This window comes from Sparus aurata, chromosome 2 (genome assembly GCF_900880675.1).
Source record: "Sparus aurata chromosome 2, fSpaAur1.1, whole genome shotgun sequence".
Taxonomy (NCBI): domain Eukaryota; kingdom Metazoa; phylum Chordata; class Actinopteri; order Spariformes; family Sparidae; genus Sparus; species Sparus aurata.
Window position 1 is genome coordinate 32,252,241 of NC_044188.1, and position 21,679 is coordinate 32,273,919.

Below are 21,679 nucleotides of genomic sequence, written 5' to 3' on the forward strand. Positions count from 1 at the left end.
AGAGTTACAGTATTCTCCTAAACAACTGAAGTAGATGGTGACTAGTTTTAAAATGTAAAAAAAATAAATTTGAAAAGACTGAATTTTTTTTACACTCTTTTCTAAGCTATAAGTATTAGCATGCACCCCGTCTGAGATGGGAGCACAGATTTGATCCCACATAGAGGGTGTAAGTAACGTCTTCTCAAATCAGTTTGGGATCCTGGGGGCTCCAAGATCACAAACTGATTTGAAAAGACATTATTTACACCCAAGTCCAGAGACTTGAACTTCGTTGGACGAGCTGTATGGAGCCCTGGTTTTTTGGGGGGTTATTTTCTGCTTTTTAAAACAAGTCCCCATGTACTTCAATTGTTCAGGAGAATGCTGTTACCCTGTTTTGCTGTGAAGCTCCAGAAATGTTTTGTGGACTATGAACCAATTTCCATTTGCATGCGGGTGACTTGACAATGACCGAATTTTAATTTTTGACCGAACTTTTCCTTTAAGATCCACTAACCAAGAACTGAAACACACAATATAAAATGCATCTATTATTTAGTACGGTCAACTGTTCTTTTGTTTATGGTGTTTCAGAAACTGCAGATTAAAACATGAACACAAGAGAAAACTACATGTGGCGTTTGTGACCAATGATATAAGTTTTAATGTTTTTGCAGCTAACAGTGAAGCAGTAACAGGACAACAGTCAAACATCCCCTCATCACATTTGGTGTCAATCATCTGAACTCTGAAACAGGGCTGTTGGAGAAATCACAGCTTTATTGAACATCTTTAACTTTCTCCATATTCCCCAGCTACCCCACGTCCTTTGACCCTCCAGCGCCGAATCTACGCTATTCCCTTTCAGATATCAGCAGATTACAAGGATGAGCAGTAAGCTTAATGAAACCTGGTCTCTTACATTCCATCAGTCAGCTGGTTTCTCAGCCTTATTGTTAAAGGAAAAACACCCTGTTTTTTTCCCTGTTGGTCAAAGAGAATGGGACTTCACTCAACATACTGACAGTTGAGCTGGGGCTAGGACAGAAAATACTACTCATAGGTGGTACAGAGAACAATCCGCTGCTTGCCAGTGGCTCCTAAACAATATGCCTAATAGACCAGGATGCATTCTAACTTTGATTTGATTCAGTCAGTCTAGCTGAAGGAGAGAAAAAAAAATCATGATGATATCTAACAGTGCAGGAGAGTGACGGTTGAGTTTTTCATTAGATGTTTGCAATAATTCACATTGTAGGACAAGAATTTCATATAGAATCCTTTTGTCATGAGGCCAACTCTGTTTTCTGCTGTCTGATCTTTCTAACAAACTAGGACCATAAGTAACATTTATTTCCACATCTGCCTTGGAAAAATGTTCTCTGTCTCCCAGAGGGACGGTGTGTGTGTGTTTGTTGGGAGGATGGGGGCGCCTGTTGAAGCCAAAGCACCGAGAGTGTAGCTGAGCGTCCTTTTAAGGGGGCTAAGGCTGGACCTCCTCAGCTAGAGCCACTCACATCACTGCTAGAGAGGGAGACGTCTGACAGCACTAAAGCAAGGCAAAGCTTGGATTCTTCATTCACTTGGAAAAAAAAAAAAAGTGGGGTACTTATCGAAGGCATCAGATTTTCAGTAACACTGCAGATATTAATGTTAAAAGTTAATTTTGAAGCTGGACTCTTCACATCTTCCATCAGTGAGAACACGTCAGAGCAAACTCTCAGAGCTACAGACATCGTGCTGGTCTTACTTCATCCATGAGCATACAGCTAGGACTATTCACTCTGCATCAACATAAGGCTTCACCTTAATGTACAAAAAAAAGAAAATCTAATTTGGCATGCAGATAGTTTTGATTTGATTTACACAGCTTCAGAGATAACATCTGTGACATGTCTGCCTCTTCACTAATACAGGGACAGAAGGAGTCGCTGTCATTCCAGGCTTCCTAGTGACCATTTGTGTTTCAATAGAGCTGATTAAACCAAAACTATCTGCAAGGATATATACCACACCAGCAGTGGTGCCCAGCCTGTGGGTCTGGACCCCACAAAGGGTTGAGACTTGATTACCAAGTAATATAATCTGTGTGATGTGATCCAGTTCTGAGTGTAGACCTGGGGCCTGTTCCATACAGAACGTTTGCTAATGAAGCCAGGCTTATTTGTCTTAATATGTCTCATTTTCCAATTGATTCAGTTCTATAAAGCATCATCAACATAGTTCATGTTTAGTTACTATATCAACTTAAGCTGTGAAACTAACCTGGTCCGGGGCAGGTCAACTGTCGGGCTAAGCTTGAGTTGTTACTTCACAGATTTTCTCTAACAACGACCCAACAGAAAAGTGAGGATTTTTGCTGCTTCTGGCATGTGCTGCCATTATTTGACTTTATCAACCACAATTACTCATAAAGTTCGAGGTCATAGAAAATCCACTAAAAGCTGCTGTAAACTGCATTGCTGGCTGTAAACACTGAATAATACAATTCATGTATGCAAGATGTGCAATATTTTTAGGTTTTCTGAATATCTGAATCTAAAGCAAAGCTGGAGTTGCTTTTTTTTGAGACAGAAACTAACTAGTATGAATTGTTGGAGACTGAATATGTGAATGGAAAGGTAAAAGGCTGACGGTTAGTGGGTTTGAAGAGTTTTCTTATAGTCTTCCATTGGAACTATACTTCAAAGAAAACGAAATATTCTGAAAAATGATTGACAGGATTTGAAAGTTGACTAAAAGCTAAAAATCTAGAAACGATGTGGGCCTATATGTAAAAATATGGGATGTTTTAATATTCCTCCCATTCATTTAAATGACAACGCTGAATCTTTCAGATAGTGTGGAAGATATTGCTAAGAAAAGTTCTAGTCAGTCATGAAGTCCAGTTTGTACACTGAAATATGTGGAAGAAATTAAGTTCCAAAAAACATGACAGAGAAATAATAACAAATTCCAATAGTAGAACATTGTGAGTGCGTATTAGCCCGATGCCAAGCTGTTTTACTTTCATTTTTCAGTATTCAATAGATCAGTGTTTCCATGCCAGCCTTTTCTCTCCTCTCTTATATCTATGGCACCAGTATTCCCCTTTTCGCAATAAGATTTCTTCATAGGCTCCCAAACATAAACGCTACTTCGAACAACTAGTTCTTGGATGGATTGGTTTGATCTGTTTTTGACCCATGAAAAGCACCCACACACGACTGTCTCAACTACCTGACCCTGTGTTGAATTAGTCTGAGTGCGTTAACATGGATTGAATTTGATGAAATTGCTTCAGCCCCGACTGATTTTTTTAGTTTCATTTAGGTCATGTGTTGGACCTCTATCCCCACTTTTCTTAGCACACTGTATGGAACAGGCTCCAGCAGCTCTCAATGAAGCATCAGACTGCTGGGAAAGACTTGGCTTAGGATCTGTTTCACTGACATGAGTTGTAACACAGTGAACATCATGGCATTGACAATTCAAACGGACATGTCACTCGTTGCTTTCAGGGTTATTCTTCCCATTGGCTCATTTAGATGGAAGAACAGCAGCCTTATAAGCAAAGCGTTAAGCTCTATAGTGACTGATGGGCTTTCAGACAGAAACGGTCAGTAGGATGGAGGCTGATGGAAAAAGAAGGCTCAGTGGGGGGGGAAAAAAAAGCATCTGATACTCTGCTTTAATGGACTATCTGACAGGAAGGAGTGAAGAGGAAGGGCCAGATGCACAGGTAAACAGGCTGAAAACACACGCACACACACACACACTCACACACAAATATACAATATTGGTCCCCATTGTAGTGCCCTTAAGGGTATAATAGTTCTGTAGCACTTAATAGTATGGGTCCGTCTACAGACAGATAACTGCAAGCTGGTGTAAGGCTGGTAATCATCAGTGGAGCACTTGGGCGCCCAGATCTATCTGTCAAAGCTGACACACACACACACACACACACACACACACACACACACACACACACACACACACACACACACACACACACACACACACACACACACACACACACACACACACACACACACACACACACACCTTAAAAGATCAACTAAAGGGAGGCTTGTGAGCCTCTGTACATGTAGCATCTTCCTCTCCTCACTCCGATCCATGTCCCTTGGTTTAAAGTTGTAGTGTGTCCAGCAGTTTCTTTTCATGAAAATCCAGGGCTCACTCAGTAAGAAAAGCATAAACAAAGGGCTACATAAACATACACTTCTGCATATAAATTATTGGCATTTTAATTATTCTAGGTCAGTACTAAGCTGGAAAAAGATCAAATAAATTGAAAACAAGACCTGTGAAGCCTGTGTATAACAATATACCCACTGGTTCAACACATTCCATTGTTTGTAATCTCTCTCCACCAAGCAGTTCAAAAAGCAGTTTTCTTAGGGTCCACTTTCAGTTTTTTGCAAAGAAAAAAAACAAGATGCCTTCAACTGAAACTTAAGTGTACAATCTGCAGTATTATTTCACTGTACAAGTGTCAAAATATCTGACATTTTTCATCTCTGTTCCTCCAAGTGATGATGTTGATGGATGTGGGTTGAGACATCTACTTCACAGATGTGTGTGGGGTCCAGACACTGTCATGTACATAGCCCTGGAGAACATGGTTTGGATCTGCGATGAGTCTCATGGCATTCAGAGCTACGCTGGTTCAAATACAAAAGCAAAAACGTCCATCATGATTCCAAACTGAAAAGAAAAAGGCGAGCGAGACAAGAGAAGAGGAGAGGTCATTTGTCATCCTTAAAGGACGTTTGAGGTTTTTTTTTTGTTTTGTTTTAATTCCCCCCCTCAGTTGTGTGTCTTCCTTCTCTTGGAGAAATGCAACAGTCTGCTCTGTGGGGTGAAGCTGCATCCAGCCTGGAGTTGCATCTTGGTGGTTTGTGTGGGTGTCGATGAGGTTTGAAAACGGTGTCTTCTCTACTTTATTTATTCCACAACTAAATGTGTGTGTATGTCTGTGTGTGTACTGGCAGCTGCAGTGACTATAAAGCCAACTGATGTGCCGGTGATGCTTGAATTTATTGTGTATCACTAATTAACTGTGTGCAACTGAAGCATCACATTTGGGCTTATTCTGTGTTGTCACCAGGCTGAAACCCACATGTCTTTATTTCCTCTCTTCCCTCATAAAATCAGCCTAAACAGGGACGGGTGGGGCCCAGACTCTGAGCCAATAGGAAAGCTTGCACCACTTCCTGGGTCTGCTGGGGTGTAGTGTTGACGTCCTCCAAGGCATCTGCCACAGCAAACTGCCTGTCCCTCAGCCGGTTCCAGTTGGACAGTACGTTGTGGTACTCAAACACCTTCTCGTAGTTTCCCACCGAGTTGTAGAGTTTGATCAGGCCTCGGTAGTCGTACTCCAGCCCGCTGTAACCCTCTCCAAACAGCTTCTTACCTGTGAGACACAAGAAGCATCATGTACCAAGTTTGTAATCACACTAGAGCTTTTGACTCCAAAGCTCATAGATAGCTTTTCTTCCCTTTTTATTAGGGATATAAACAAACATGTTTCAGCTAGAAGCCATCATCAGGCTGATGGTGCTGCGTAGTCATCTGTGAGTGCTTTAACCATGCAACTGATATAATATACAAGATTTAACTTTTCATTGTTCAAGTTTATCACATGTGAGAATGTAATGCTTTTACAATGTTTTTGTTTTACTTTGTGAAAACAGGTATTGACAAAGTGATGACAATCCTTTAAATGCCCATTTTATTCTAAGTAATAATCTTATCTTTGGTACCTTCTTCAAGAAACTAATTCATTTCATTTTGCAGCAAACTCTGCTCAGAGAGATGCTATTTCATTGTATTGCACTAAAACAAAAAAGACAAGAGAATACCAAGAGAATAAAAGACACATGTATTGGCTGATAATAAATGATGAAGACAATCATCTGATGTGGCTCTATACTATCCAAATTAATGACTAAGTAATTAGGCTGTTAATGGGTAATGTAATGCCCCCTGGTCACTGCTAGAGTTCAGTATACATATATATATATTATATTATATATATGTAAAAGCAATTTTATCGGCTGATATTGGCTATCACACATATATTGGTATCAGTGGCCCAATATACGTAATGTGAAATCTTTTTAGATATTATAATGCAGAAAAAGACGTTTTGGATAATTTGCAATTATTGAATTCCCAAAGAAGTTTACTGTTTATGTTCACTGATGCCACATTATACAAGGTTTATTGTGTAACTGTATAGAATACAACATCTAATATCCTGCCTTAGATTCATGCCCTGTCTGATAGCAAAAAATGTGTGTATATTGGCGGATATATTGATGTGTATCCGCCGATGTCCAGCCAGTTGGATGTCAGCTGTGTTCAAGTACAGCTTATTGGCCTATACACAGGCAATGCCAGGCAATGCAACTTTGCTGCTGCTGGTTCTTTGATGTCGGTTTGCTGTGTCTTGCCCCTTAGAGGCTAGTTTAACAACAGAGATGGGCATATCAAATCAGTCCAACTCAGCTGCCGGCTTTGTCCAGATCAGAAGGCAGCTCAGTTTTGGAAGAGTGCTCTTTAGAGAAGAACTATTTTTCATGTCCATGAGAAAGAGGAGTGACCACAGGCCTGTATTATTAAGATCAGAGGGCTATCCAGCTTTGTTTGGGCTCAACCCAGTTTTTTTTTACCAGGGCAAGTCACCATGGTATCCTATGCTAAATGAATAACCTGCTCTGAAGCCTGTTCAGTTCATATGATTGAGTTATCATTTCTTGAGTACAGGATTCTGTCATAGACAGAAGTGCTACATTTACAATAAAGCACATATTGTAAGAGTCTAACAAGCAGACAAAGTTAAAAGAGACACTCATCCCCTGTCTGACCTATAGCAATGGAGCGCAGGTAGAGCCTCTCTGCATCTTCATACTGGTTCATGTCGTAATTGTAGAGAGAGGCCAGGTGACCCACAGACAGTGCCACCTCATAGTCCTCGTGGCCCAGAAGCTGCTCCTTGATCTGGATGGCTTTGATATGCATCTCCTCTGCCTCCTAGTTACATGGACACCCATAAGGACACACACAAGATGGATACAGAAATATCAATTACATATCAAGGAAAAAATTACCAGCAACCAATAATTTGATTCTTTGATGCTTTTTTAATGCACAACACATGTGGTTCATTTTCCAAAGTCACTGCTATGTTTGAACACCGTAATGGGAGTTTGGGTCAAAGCATGTAAAAGTTAGAATACAGGGTTATTCTTTACTGTGAATCAGAGGACCCTGGTGCTCGTGCTCCTTTCAACTAATTATGTCTACCTTCTTTTCATCTCACATATACGTTTTAATGTTGACCTATGCAGAGCTGCATTCATATTTATCTATAATTCACAGATATTTAAATCCCCAGATTGCAAAGAGAGTATTTCTCATTCTTATTACAATAGAATATCAGAATCTGGTAGCAAAAACACATCTCTAGCTTTTTCTAGCTTTGAACAGGGACCTAAACTCTGATGGGGTGAAAAAAGGAGGCAGTTCTGAGAATAAGGCTGGACTTATTGCTGGTAGCCAAATAGAACAGTTATGCTCACTTAAAGCTTAGTCAAAGAGCAACACTTGTACAGCAGATGCAATAGAAAACAATGTCATTACTAGGGCAAACTGAAGCAGTTGTTGATCACTTGCAGCCCTTGACGGCTGGTAAAGAGGCTGGTCAGCAGTCAATGGCAGTATTTAACAGAGGAGTAGGTAAAAAAGGTTTTTCCAATAGGTGTGAATCACCACAACCACAAGAGGGCCTTGAGCATACAGTCACAAATGTGCACAAAAGATATGAGGCTGATTAGTATGTGAAATTAGCTTTGGACAGATACATATGATATGATATGAGAGAGAGGGGGGGAGAGAGAGAGAGAGAGAGAGAGACAGACAGACAGAGAGCGAGACCCACCTTGAATTTCCTCATGGACTGGTAGAGTCGTCCTAGGTTGCCGTAGTGTTTGGCTGTCTGGACATTGAACTCTCCAAAGGCCTTCTTGGCCAGCTGCAATGAGGAGAGGTGAAGGTCATGAGCTTCCTGCAGGAGGCGCTCCTCTGTCTCCTTATTGTGGCAGTCGATGGCGATTTCCTCCAGTATGAGAGCTGATGATGAAAACACTTATTAGACTTCTGCCCAGGATTTAACCTTTGAACCACATCAGCTTGTCATTTATTGGTGCAAAATGTAAAATTTAACAGAAGCTTGAAGTCACAGTCCGTCTCTGAAATATAAACCATACTTCACTGTTACCTTCTTGAGACCTTAAAGAGGAGACTCGCTGTATAGTTTGTCTAATGCCTTGCTAAAAAGAAACACACCTGAGTGGACATTTCCTGTCTGAACACCAAACGATCTTGTCCAGTCACAGAAGATGTTACTTAAGAGGAGAACTTTTTTGTCCTTGAATTGAACTCAGGAAATAAAGGGGGCCTTATCTTTACATATTTCACATTATAAAGCAAACTTATTTTATGTTTTCGGAATTTCGGAATAGGCCCAGAAGATGGAGATACAGATGTACCCTCCACACAGTGAGCAGAGGCCCAGAATCTCCTTGAATCTTACCTTTGACTCTCTTGGAGGAGGCCAGCAGCAGATGGTCCTCAGGCAGAATGTGAGTTATGATGTCTATGGCACGTTCTGCATGGAATCTGAGGGACAAACACAGCAGCTGACCCAAACATGTCATGCAAGTCACAGTTGGCAAGAAACTTCATTCTGTGCAGGATAAACACTTCCAAGAAAGTCAAGTTGTTTTGAAGCTGAACTCATGGTTAGAGAGGTCAGAACATTACCCAATTCTGAATCAGGCCATTTGTGCACAAGAAAGACTGTCTCTGAATCAGTGAAAAACTCAGCTCTTTACTATCTTGCCAGCATCTGTTACTGTATCTAAAACAAGCTTTTCAATGTACAGAATGGCACACGCCCAAGGCATGCAGCTACATAACACACCAGCACAGTGAGTAACAGAACAGACAGATGAGTCATAGTCTTGTGCTTCATCTATAAAGGAACTCATGTCTAATATAATTAGCCAGTTGGTCTTGGAATAGTCGTGAGTTTGAGAGATTCATTGTACTTACAGAGCGTTGTCAAATTTCCCAGAGCTGTACTGGTGCACATATGAGGAGTAGGCCAGGTCTTCATGGGCTGTGGCAACATGGATGTTCTTCCCCCCAAACACAGACTGTCGGATATCCAGCGCTGTCTGGAATTTTTACAACAAAAAAAAAAAAGATTTTTAACTATATATACTCATGACATCTTTATTTTTAATCAAACTATCAAATATGAACACAAGTATATTACCAATCACTCCACTTACCTGGTAAATTGCAACTGATTGGCATATATTGTCTACATTTAATAAGTAAAATCCATAATCTAGCAGCGTGTCAGAGTACTTGGGATGCTTGTGTCCAAAATGTTCTCTGTAAGACACATAACATGGAATCAAAATGCATGATAACAAAAGAAATGTTTCTTGAAGTTATTTTTAAGATACAGCAAGTTACCTTGCTAGAAACACTGCGTGTTTGATCAGCTGCTCTGCTTTTCTGAACTCTCTCTTCACCACACAGGCCTGCAGCACCAAGACAAAAAGTCAAATTTCACACAATCCTATATGTGATTTCCTTACCAGGCAAAACAGATTGCTGTGCTATAGATAATTTATGCAAAGATAATCAGTAATAAGTAAATAAAATGTTGTGATTTAAAAGAACATTGGTAACCTTGGAGGCTTGCCGGAGGACATCAACCACTACTTTGACAGGCAGCCCTGGAGTAATTTCTTTCATAGCTTCTATACACCACCTGTATGCCTGGAAAAATGCAGGGAAAAGATATGCGTTTCAGATGTAATCGTTTCGAGTAATTCTCAACAACTGTGCAATGCACTTAATAATTAAAACTCAAAAGCACTTGCTTTTGTATCTATATTATATAAGAAATATTTTTTTTCTGAGCCACTTGTGGTCAAACATACACACCTCATCATAGTGGCTTTTGGCGAAGAGCAAGGCACAAAGTTCGCCATACAGCGCGGCCTTGTTGGCCTGGTGGCCATGTTTGGCTAGTTTGTCCATGTAAGACTGAGCAAGCTTGAACGTCTCCTCCCCCAGGTGGTACTTACAGTTGCCATTGCGCACATGAAGCAGCCTGTTGAGGTAAGAAAGGAAAACTTAAATCAAACACAATCTCATGTGAATCCATCCTATTTATTTACTGCATGTTATCATAAATATAGAACAAAAGAAAAGCCTGTGATTCAGTCATTATTTACTGTATTGTCTGGTTAGAATACAGTACACTGTCATATTAACACTGGTATACAAAACATTTAATGTATATTTTTGTACATTACTGTACTGACGTTCTCCACATTTTGGTTGCACATGTGCCCACAAAGCCAAGAAGTGTGACTTAACATTTTCATTGGTCTGACCAGTGTGCCTGAAATTTAGCAGTTCTGATTTAAAAGGACAATAATGAAAATATCTTCTAGCAAACTGCAGCTTGTGGAGACTTGACTTTGAAGAAATATTAGAATATAAACTTATTTTTATTTAATAATGCTGTCAGCTTATAGCAGGACTTTATGTACATCTTACACATTTGCCATGCTGTCGCAAAGAAACCTTAAAACATAGTACCCTTCATTTCGAATTGGTCATTACTTTCACCAAGGAGGTTATGTTTTCACCTGCCTCTGTTTGTTGGTTGGTTGTTTGTCAGCAGGATTACACAAAAAAATAATTTCCACAAAACTGGCATGGAGAATGGGTGTCTGCCCAGAATAGACCCCATTTACTTATGGTGCAGATCTGGACAAAAGGACATATTCTCACTTTCTTTAACATTGTGAGACAGGGTATTTTTCAATATTTTCATAAATCATTAAATTACAAATTCTTATCAAAAACTCAGGGAAAAATGGGTCTTGATGAAAAAAAAAATCAGACATATTCAGGTGGCTGGTATCTATCAGTAAGTACACATGATGGTGATCCAAATAAAAATCTTTGGGGGATTAAAACATGTATAATATGTTCTATTCTTTTTTTCTCCACTAAACATCTTAAGTAGAAATTGCTAGTTTATTTTCATGGTATCATAGAGGCTGATGTTTCAGGGCTCTCTCTCTATAGTTCTGTGTAGTCACATTGTCTACTATTCACATTCTTTTTATCATTCTTTAGATTTAGGATTATGTTGCATTTTACCTTTTGTCCTTTTTTAATCACTGTATTTCACAGATATTTGATACATGAGGCATATTTTTGTACATTACTGTTCTGCCATTCTTTGTGGTACATTGGTTGTCTGGCATGAGGGATGAAGTGGTAGAAGTAACGTGCCCTGTGCCCTCTAATATAAGTACATTTGTTCATATTCTATGTACTCTTGGTGGTATTTTGTTGTCATTGAGAGTAGTATTAAGTGGTTGCGTATCTCTTGTACCCGTATTGCTGCTCTCTGTGATGTATGGATGATATTGAAAATTAAACTGGTAGAATTAAAATGAACGTTTGTTTAAAAGTATATTTCTTTTATATATTTTTTTGTTGCTCTCTGTGACATTTTATGAAAATAAAATGAATCAACATGTCATGTGACCTTGCCATGAAAACTAATGAATCCTTTCAAGCAGCTGTTTTTATTGTATTCTTTTTGCACTGATGTGCACTCAGAAGTCATAATGCGCAGGCTTATTCTAGTCATTAAAGGATTTTTTATATTATCAGACTGCCTACCTACAACCAGTATGATGACCAGTCACTGTTTTCAATTTTATTTCTTAACAGACATTTGTGGTGGTTTACTTCTATAGTACTCCATCTTTTTTTTTTTTCCACTTTTACCAAATTTCACTCCCCCTACTTTTATTTGAATATTGGATTAGGCCTGAATGAATTAAAGGGGATTGTTGGGCCATGGTGGAGTTATGTGTTCCACTGACCGTCATTCTAGTTAATTATTTTTTCACTGAGGAGCCTGTTCCCAGAATTGGGAAAGTTCTCTTTCTACATGAACTAGGTCAAAGTTCAGTTCATAGTTCATAATTCAAAATTTTTAACTAAGTTCAAATATCCAAAAATGAACGAGTTCATAGTTCTTTTTTTTTCAATGCATTGCTGCAAGCTACTATTTTTTCAAAATTATTGCCACAGTCCATTTAGAACCACAGACAGCAATTATTTTACAGTTTTAACACTGAAACTGCAGGTCTGTGGCTGGGAGTTGAAGACAGCGCAGCTGCTACTGCATCCGTTGATGTGATTTGGGTGGTAGAGGATCTGTTTTGGCTCGCCGTTGCCGTGTCTTTTGATTTTTTATTCAGTCACACATACCTTGAAAGGCTAGCTGGGTACTTTACTTCAATGTGCCGTTTCAGGTTTGCTGTTGACGTTGCTGATGTACAGAGTTGCTTCTTGAAACCCGGCGGGTGAAGTTTACACAAAAAGGTCAGATTTTTCCAACCTGGATCATCACTGACCTTTCATTTGTTTTTGTCTCCATGCTTAGCATGTTGATGATGCATGCGGCAGTGCGACTCTGTGGTGGCTGGTGTTGCCAGATTGGGTGTTTTTTCTGCTACGTATTAAGGCCTGTTTACGGTGTGAGTTAGCTAGGTTTTCACCCGAAAGGCTTTATGGAAATCTGGCACTCTCTTGAACAAGTTAAACTGCGAGAGAGCGCCCTTCACAAACGCCTGAATGAACGCGTTCACAATAACGTTCATCAGGCACAAATACAGTACGTTCAGTTTACGTTCGCCCAAAATATGAACGAGTCCATGAACGATCGTTCACTGCACGCGTTCAGGCACAACACTGCCTGTTCCAGACCCAACACCACCGATAGAGGTAACCGTTCCACTTGTCCCTGGTCCCAAGATGCCTTTTTGCCATGTTTACTTTAGTAACATGTTGCATAGTGGCCCATGGGAGGAGAATAAGAGGGAGCGAGATACCGTCTGGATGCGGGTAGGAGAAGCAAACCATGACCAGATCAGGATAGTTTATAAAGGATATTTAGGATGCAGCCATTTCACACACGAGGCATAGGCTATATCATATGGACCAATGTGCATTTGACACTTTCATTCACTCTGTTCGTCTGGCTCTCTGGGAAGTGAAGTACGTTTCACAAATGCAATCTATGAAAGCCATTTTGTCAGCTTTGGCAGCTAAAACTTGATTCCTTTCTGTGCCAAAAGCATATGTCTTGACAGTTTTAGTTTTATTACAACTAAGAGATATGGGAGATTGGTAAACTAAACTCATTGACACGTTCTACAAGAAAAACGTATTTGAGAGAATATCTTGTTTCATTTTATACATACACTTAATGTCCACAGATTGAGATGTGAGACTGACCTGACACAGCATTCCACAGCCCGAAAGCAATGGAGGACCTCACTGTGGAGCGTGCACAGCTGCAGGCACGACAGAAACACTTTCTCTGCATCTCCATACCAGCCCGCATCAGACAAAAAGCCACCTAGAATTAAAATAATTCAGATTACTCTATCACCAAATTAGAGGGGAGGTAGATTCTGCATTACCTGAAGTGAAAAGTGCAAACTGCCTGGCGTAGAGTAACTTGCACTTCAAAACAATTTGGCCAGCTTTTTCAAATCCTTAGGACATATTAATAGTAAAAAATCCAGCCAAACATGTGGAGCCTGTCCCTTACCCACATGTGGACACTGCGTCTTGCATAAACAAAGCTTTACAGTGAGGCACTGATGGCCCTCAATTATGTCCTGAGGAGCACACTGACCATACATGGTCTAGCCACACACAGTCCATGTACTACTGTTTTAACTTAGTCCTGTTCATATGAAACTAAGCGATAATAATATCAGTGTGAGGGAAGAATGGCCTCCATTTATTCAGTCATTGTTTGTCTGCTCCGGTTATATGCAGACTATCAGAGTGTCTGCGTGCAACCTCCCGTCCCCCTACCCCATTTACCCAGCACAAAGCCGAATTGGATGGCCTTCTCTTTGACATGGGCGTCAGACTCTGCGATGTAGGAGCAGCGGCGGCTGAAGGAGTTTGCCAGAACTGAGGCCACTTTCACACCGTGGTCCATAAGGGCCTGAAAGCAGTGGTGTAAGAGGTGTCTGCGGTGGGGAAGACAAAGGAATTAACCACGTCAGTAGAAGGCATAACGATTGGGTAATGACTAATATTCTCTTATTGATTTTGCATTTAAAACTTAACTATAGAAAACAACATCAGTAGTACAAACAGGCATTACAAACATCTTGCTAATCAGTGAATAACAATGCTTATGATACTGCCATTGTGTTCTCATTAAACCTATCAATATAGGTTGAAGACAAAAACAGAGACCACGCAGATAACATAGAAAAATCAATAATGTACCTTTAACTAAAGACCACTTTATTGTGCACAGGACTTTAACTTTTGCCAAGCTCTTTTACACCAGGACTGCATTCATCCCTTTTTCCAAAACCTTTTCCTACTCTTATTCCTACTCTTATTTTTAAATGTATCTTTAACTTTCAGCTGAAGTGTAGTTTAAGTAGCAGCAGTGTAATATGGAACTTCAAAGGGCTGTGTTAAACTGATGAAACTGAGAAAGAGAAGACCACTCAACAAGTTCCAGCAGGAGGAGAAGGTATACAAAGGCAAATCCAACACATCGGTCACAGGAGAGGAACATGTTATTGTTAAGAGAAAACAGCTTATTCAGACTAGGTCTAAACAGTAAATAAGTGATGCACTGGGTTAGATAAAACACGATTAAAAAGCCAATGTGGCCAAAGTCCACCCTGGACAATAACTTCAATATCTCTGACTTTATTGAGCCAGATGTTGCCATTAATATAGTAGAAATGCAACTCAGAATTATTTTCAATATTATGGAATGATCTGCAGATTATGTTCTCAGTGAAACATTTTGTCTCTAAAATGTCAGAATGTGCTTAAGAATGCCCGTTACAATCTCCCACAGTCAGGTGACACCTTAAAACATCTTGTTTTTGTCCAACCAAATCTCCATACCTAGGGAATTCATTGTTATGTCATGCAAGACATATATATATATATATATATATATATATATATATATATATATATATATAATATATACATATACATATACATTGGTGTTGTTTACACGACTAGCACAGGAACATTTTCAGGCCTGGATGGGAAGAACCCAGCAGGGAGTGCTGGTGGGGAGGGGCTGTTATTTCTTCACATCTGTAAATTATTTTAGTTGATTATATATTGTTTTATGTTTTAAACTTAAATACTTACATACATATATAACATTTAGTAATTATTGAATTATAATCCAATAACTGAGTGGTTGTTGTAGCTCTATAATATAATACTATAAGAGGTGCACATTGAATACATTTGGTGAAAGTGGCTTCCATGCGTGAGACAAACAATATCCAACCATATCCAATGTTTAATGAATGCAGTTGTCAGCATATTTTTTTTCTGATAACCATCTGTTTAAGGGACCAGAGTATCAAGAACTATTTTGTAAGACAAGTGATGTTCAGTGTGGGTGGTATGAGGCTTCAGGCACAGCTTCATACTCATTGTATTCTTACCTTTTGTCTGAAGCCCGCAGTACTTTAGCAAACACCTCCAGCTCACAGAACTCCCCCCCCAGCTGGCAGAGCCGGCCCTGCTGATAAAGCTGACAGACACACAGAGGTAGAATGATGAGGTGAACATGAACACTCACTAGGTCCTTTACACAGAAATTCCGCAATAGCTCCTCAATGAAGGCTTGCCTCTACACTGCCTTTTTTTTACATGAACCAAACAGCACCAGCATAATGCTGCCCTAGTCTGCTACAGCTCTGTTGCTACCTCCGCCAGTAGGTCAGAGGCGGAACAAAACTGTCCCTAATTCCGCATCTGTAACTTTTAAACAGATGGCTGAAAGAATAAGAGCACAATATTCACACCGTGCAAAGGCAGTGTAAAAGGCGCAAATGACAATAAACTGACAATATTGAGACTATAGGTAACAACTGATCTGATTGAGAAGTTGCAGGAGGGAAACACAATCACTTAGCAGAGGGGTACAGAATGTCCTGTCTGTAACTAGAGCAGTGTTTTGTTTGTTTCCATTATGGGTGTGTTTTAAGAGATGCTTTTTAAAAATACTGTCTGCCGTTCACAAGTAGAAACAAAGACAATTTGCTGATGTCTAGCCTGTCATCAAAATGCGCTGAGCTGGATTTTGTTATATTCAGTGGCTCTGTATAGTAAGGTCTATGGGGGACACTGCCGGTCTCAGCGGTGTCTCCTCAACTACAGTTACTGGGTGAAACCTCAATGTCTGAGTGATTATAAGAGAAATTAGTTATTTTGGTCCAAGCGAGGATGAAATCAAGTCAGGTCACAGGCAGATTATTAATCCGTACAGCTGTCATGTGGTCATCTGCCTGCACTGCCCAGATAAGCCGTTATCTGTTACTTTTTTGCTATGGTCAGATGTAAATTAACTTGGATCTTTATCTTTACCTAGATCTTACCTACATTAGTATGCCAACTTTGGTGTACTTTCGTGGCATTGGGATTTAAAATATGCATATGGACATGACACCACTTCAACATGGTTATGTACCAGTACTGGCGAAAAAAACAGTTTTTTTGAGTGAAACCCTTAACAGTAGTGCAAGTTCAACACTGATGACCTTTTCTTTAGCACCCATATTACACCAACAACATGGTAGATGGGTCACCACTCCAAAATATCCTTGTGTAAAAGAATAACACCTAAAATGTCATAACACACATCACAGAAAATCTATATATTCATTAATGGAAAACAATCTCATTTAGAAAGTTGTTGTTTTTTTTTTATGTAGAGCTGATGGTAAATTCTGGAGTCATTTGTTTATTACATTTTAACTTAATTCCACCGAATGAATAACATGATACTCAGCAAAAAGCAATAAACAAATCCTTTCTTCATATACTGTTTGCAAATACTCTAAGCCGTTTCAAGCCAGATCATTTATGTCAGTGTAACTATGGTAATCAATGTATATCAACCTGTTTCAAAGTGCTGTTAACCAGGAGGAAAAATATGTCAGAAAGTACTTGGCTGTGGCGAACAGCCGTTCTTGTCATATATGGTCATTCTGTCGAGTGTTACTGACATTTAAAGTACACATTTGTGTCCGACTACCTCGTTAGATTGAGGTAGACCAACAAGTAGTACAAGATAAAGACAGAGAGAGTAAGCGAGAGTGGTGGATATTGTGAGTAGGTGAACAAGAGAAAGTGATAATATGAAATTGGGAAGGTAAACAGAACCCAACTTTGGTGATTTTTTATTGCGTAATGTAAAACTATGCAATCGCAGAAGCCAATGGCTTTAATCTTGTGTAGCCAGCGGATGGATATCTGGAGAAGCCTTCCTCTTCCATACACCAGTCATTAGACCTTTTTAGATAGAAAAGACGGCACATTTGCTCCAAGATAAGGACGGCAATGTGCCGGCCTGTCTTTCTAAAACGGAGGCGTAATATTCCTCCTTTTCCAAAAGCCGCCTCTGAAGTAGGCGTAAACATGTGACGTGACGTGAAGCTCAAATTTGGGCTGTGAACAATGACAACGAATTTGTCTTCAAAATAAGAGCTTTATATTGCACCTCAATGGAGTTTAGAACTGCAAACTTAGCCGGGGGATTTTAATTTGAAAGTAGCGACCGTCCTTAGCCTGCTGACACAACAACAAGCTAACACAACCAAACAGCTACAGAGACCGAGGAGACGCTAGCATCTCCTGGATCTCAGCGGCTGTCCAGTTGCTCATCTTAATGTCCATGGATGAAATGATGGACTGACTGCTGTGATCAGCTGTTTCCTGGTTTTAAAACTCCCCGGCTGTGGGTCGCACAACAGTGCAGGTCATTGACACCTCCGCACACCTCCGCCCACCTCAGGCGGAGGCCGGCACATTGCCACCTCGTTTTTAGATAGCAGGCAAGGCGGAAATAAGTGTACCCTCCGAGGCGGAAAATCGGCGGACCAAAACAGACCCCCAATTTGCCGGCCTCTGTCTAAAACCGCGGACCGAGCCGCCAAAAGGACGGGCAAATTTGCGGCTTGGTGCCCTGTCTAAAAACGGCTACTGTTTACAGTCTGCTTGAAATGACTATCTTTAGAAACAGATATCTGCATGTGAATGCAGCTTTCTTTTTAAGTGGATATAAGTGTTCGTTCAACAATAGCCAATGAATACCAAGTCTGCATTTGGGCCAATGTGTTCCATCTCTTTTGCTCCATGAACATACACCATAGTTTCATTACCTATATGCAAATAAAGCCCGCTCCAACATTATTGGTCAATACAACCCGAACTACAAATGGAAAGCAGAACACTTCTGATGAAAAACTCATGTCCCTTGCCCACAGTTTCCAGCATTCGTATGCACAAATTCTGTGTATAGAGATTAAATTCTACTGTGTGTGAGTGACAAAGCTTTGTAACAAATATTCAAAACTGGAATATATAATTGGAAAAAAATGCAGCACTGCAAGCTGGCTGCATTGCTGAACTGAATACACTGCACAACTGACAGGGATCACACAGATGTTACTTTCATTGACTAAAAAGGAAACCCTAACTTTTTTCAACAAACAAGCAAATAATTCATCAACGTGGGAATGATGGCCACTTCACAACACAACTTGGCCTTAATAAGAGCTCTCCAGGCAATATGAAAAGCCTTGTATGGGAGACCAAAATTGTGGAACACCGAGATAAAGTTGTATGCAAGCTATGTAAACTACAGTAAGCAAGCCATGCCACACAAGCAACCTGAGGGAGAGGGAGGAGGATGTGACATGCAGCAAAAGACCTCTGGCCGGAATCGAACCGCGGTCTGCGGCATTTATGGCATGCGCTCTAACCACTCGACCACCTGCCGACCATTTATTTTTATTGTTTAATGGGATCCTCATTCGTTAGTGCCGTGACAAAAACTAAACTTCTTTGTAGTTGGGTCCATTATATGTCAGGGGAAAGACCGGAAAAATGGTTAAACCAACATTTGCATTTACAAATAAGAGGAGAATGCATGAAAACAAAAGGTTTCCCAGTAAATCTTACATTTAATATCAACTAAATCTCCCACTGTTGCAATTAATCACAACATTGAAAAATCGAGCCTAAACTTTCATCAACATAAAGTATATTATAAAACCTAATCTTAAGATTATGCAAAAATTCCCCATTATTATTATCATGCAATACATTTACACTTTATTTTTCATTTGTCTTTAGGAGATAATCACCATTGCATTGACTGGGCGTGTATCCACTGGTATGGAAAACATGTCCTTTTGATTTTTGTATTGGTAGCATCACTAATGTGTGGGTTGGCTCCATCTCAGAGCACCGCGTCTCATGTAACAGCGCGGACTACAAAATCATTTAAACAGAGCATATCTGTCAGCCAGTGGCAGCAACCACATAACTGTCAGCTGACAAAACAAACAACAATGTTGGCCTAAGGGGAAAAAGTTGTGGAAGCTTTCCTGGTCAACAAATTATTGCCAGCATGGATAGTAATGTTCACAATATGATTTTACATAAGCCTACAAGACATTAATCAGTTCACTGTCTAATCATTATCTGTTTGTTTTGTTAATTTGTATCAGCTATGGAGCCGAGGTAGATGTACACACCGCTTGAATCAAGCAGATCATCCAGTACATAGACACCCTTTAAAAGGTGTGCAGATTCTGCCAGTTTGGCCAGACTAGAGAGAACCTCTATTTCAACTCTATTAATAAGCATGTAGAAGTGTAAATGTGATGATGCCATCCAGTTATCTAAAGATGCAACAACTGTTGGAGAATATCCTTTTGTTTTGGTGGCTGCTGCCAAATTCTAATGATAGTAAATAATACAGTCAGAGTACCGTACCAGTGGCAATGGGTCATAAAGTTATTTTGATGTCACAGCATTTACATACTGCACACCACTTGACAATGACTGACTTCATGACAACAAACTTGGGATGTTAAGTTAATTTAACACTTCTCATACACTTGACTGATGGTGAGTATTTCTAACTATAAATCTGAAATAGACTTCAAATTGTTCTTACATCATAACAATTAGGCCAACATGTAAGGAAACTCTAAGGTGGACATTCGCCTTTACATTAATAAGAACATTTACAGATTTTTTTAATTGAGGCTTCAGAAGCTAAACGTGAAAACTGGAGGAATGTCTATCCACAGTGCCAGTGTGCATCATAAATAAGCATTAATACAGTGAGCAGATCCTGGTGTATACCACCTTACCTGGGCAGGTACAGTATTCCTGTGGTTGATGGAACAAATTCGATATGTGTTCACGACCTTAGACTGTGTAACTGTTTTCAATGTAGCATTTAGCTGAATTTCGTAGGGAACACACCTGTTGTTTTCCGAGTTCCACAGTTTTAACATATTGCTATTTAGTGTTGGCTAACTGACAGCTGACTGCTCGAAAGTGCTCAGATCTGTTGTGACAAGTAACGTTACGTGTTCCTGTTTAAGAAAGGATGCAGTCCGGTTGTCATATCAAGTGAATCCAAACAAATTATTGACGACAACAAAGCCACAGAACACAGTTTGCATGATAACACTGACACAATTCATTCACACGGCCACTGATGTAATTAGCTACGGGATCAATGGCGTTTATTACTTCTTATTAAACCGGCGTCCATTATACAAATATAACATGATAACAACCTTGAATTCTATGAAAATGTAAAGCGGGGAAAGTTTACCTTCAGCTAGCTTAACCCGAAAAGAACATTTTTGATCCTGAAAAGCTAACACAACGTTATCGTTATTTAGCTAACGTTAGCAGTAGTGTTAGCAGCTGATTACACGAACTCGTACAGTCTTGTGGCTGCCAGATATACCCGAGCCTCTTTGGCGATAAGCATTACCTTGTAGTAGACATCGAACTGTATATTTTCTGGGAGCGAACGTATGTCCCTTCTTGATCGGCTGTAGTTGTCCACCACAGCCGAGATAGCGGTGTTGTACAGTGTTTCTGGGATCCATTCGAGCTCCACAGCAGCCATGTTGTTTTCCCTCTCCAAAAAAAAAAAACCAGCAGCTACAGCCCTCCCCAACTCTCTACATTCGCTACCTAACTGCGATAAAAGCACTTCCTCCGCGGGTCCTCATATAACATTCACTTTAAGGCGAGGCAACAAATAATCGTACTACCGCAAAGTAAGCGCTACAATCCTAAAACCGCCCTTTCATTTCCATTTCTCTCCTTCATCTCCAATTATTCGTCGACCCTACAGCAGTTCCGTGCCCCCGTCCCGACGCAAACACTCACTAGCGCTGACGCAGTGACGTAATTGTGCGGTCGATGCAAAAAAAGCCTTCTATATTCACAGAGAGCTCAGAGCAAAGATCGAATATAATGTTGTGTTTTCTCTAATTCTTGTTTGAACAGTGGTTTCTCTTATTAAACAACAAGGCCATACACCTCCTCAGGTGGCAGATAAAAATATATGTAGTCTATATACACAGACAAAAGCGTCGGTACAAAATAAACACCACAAGTTTTCCTTTCTGGTTCAGCGTGACTTATTTTATATTTAGGGACATGTATGGTCCAC

At 40.0% G+C, this 21,679-nt stretch overlaps 1 protein-coding gene across 2 annotated transcripts; it reads right to left on the reverse strand.

Annotated features, from left to right (window-relative positions):
- Positions 1-617: 617 nt before the first annotated feature.
- Positions 618-21,404, reverse strand: appbp2 (amyloid beta precursor protein (cytoplasmic tail) binding protein 2). 2 transcript variants are annotated; one of them, XM_030443396.1, is made up of 13 exons: positions 20,990-21,404; positions 15,627-15,715; positions 14,005-14,156; positions 13,405-13,528; positions 10,015-10,183; positions 9,757-9,846; positions 9,538-9,605; positions 9,348-9,453; positions 9,106-9,230; positions 8,585-8,670; positions 7,931-8,121; positions 6,858-7,023; positions 618-5,401 (listed from the first exon to the last, which is right to left on the reverse strand). In XM_030443396.1, exons 1-13 carry the CDS (start codon positions 21,125-21,127, stop codon positions 5,139-5,141), a joined length of 1,767 nt encoding a protein of 588 aa, XP_030299256.1. In that variant the 5' UTR covers positions 21,128-21,404; the 3' UTR covers positions 618-5,138. The 2 variants fall into 2 exon arrangements, with proteins under 2 accessions (XP_030299256.1, XP_030299247.1); XM_030443387.1 differs by lacking the exon at positions 20,990-21,404 and adding an exon at positions 20,352-20,563.
- Between the last annotated feature and the right edge of the window lie 275 nt (positions 21,405-21,679).

Coding starts and splice junctions, on each gene's coding strand:
- appbp2 (XM_030443387.1), bottom strand. CDS start 20,498: ATGTTAAAACTGTGGAACTCGGAAAACAACAGGTGTGTTCCCTACGAA. Junction 9,231..9,347: donor AATCAGTTGCAATTTACCAG/GTAAGTGGAGTG, acceptor TAAAAATTCCAG/ACAGCGCTGGATATCCGACA. Junction 5,402..6,857: donor CCTGCGCTCCATTGCTATAG/GTCAGACAGGGG, acceptor TGTGTCTCACAG/GTAAGAAGCTGTTTGGAGAG.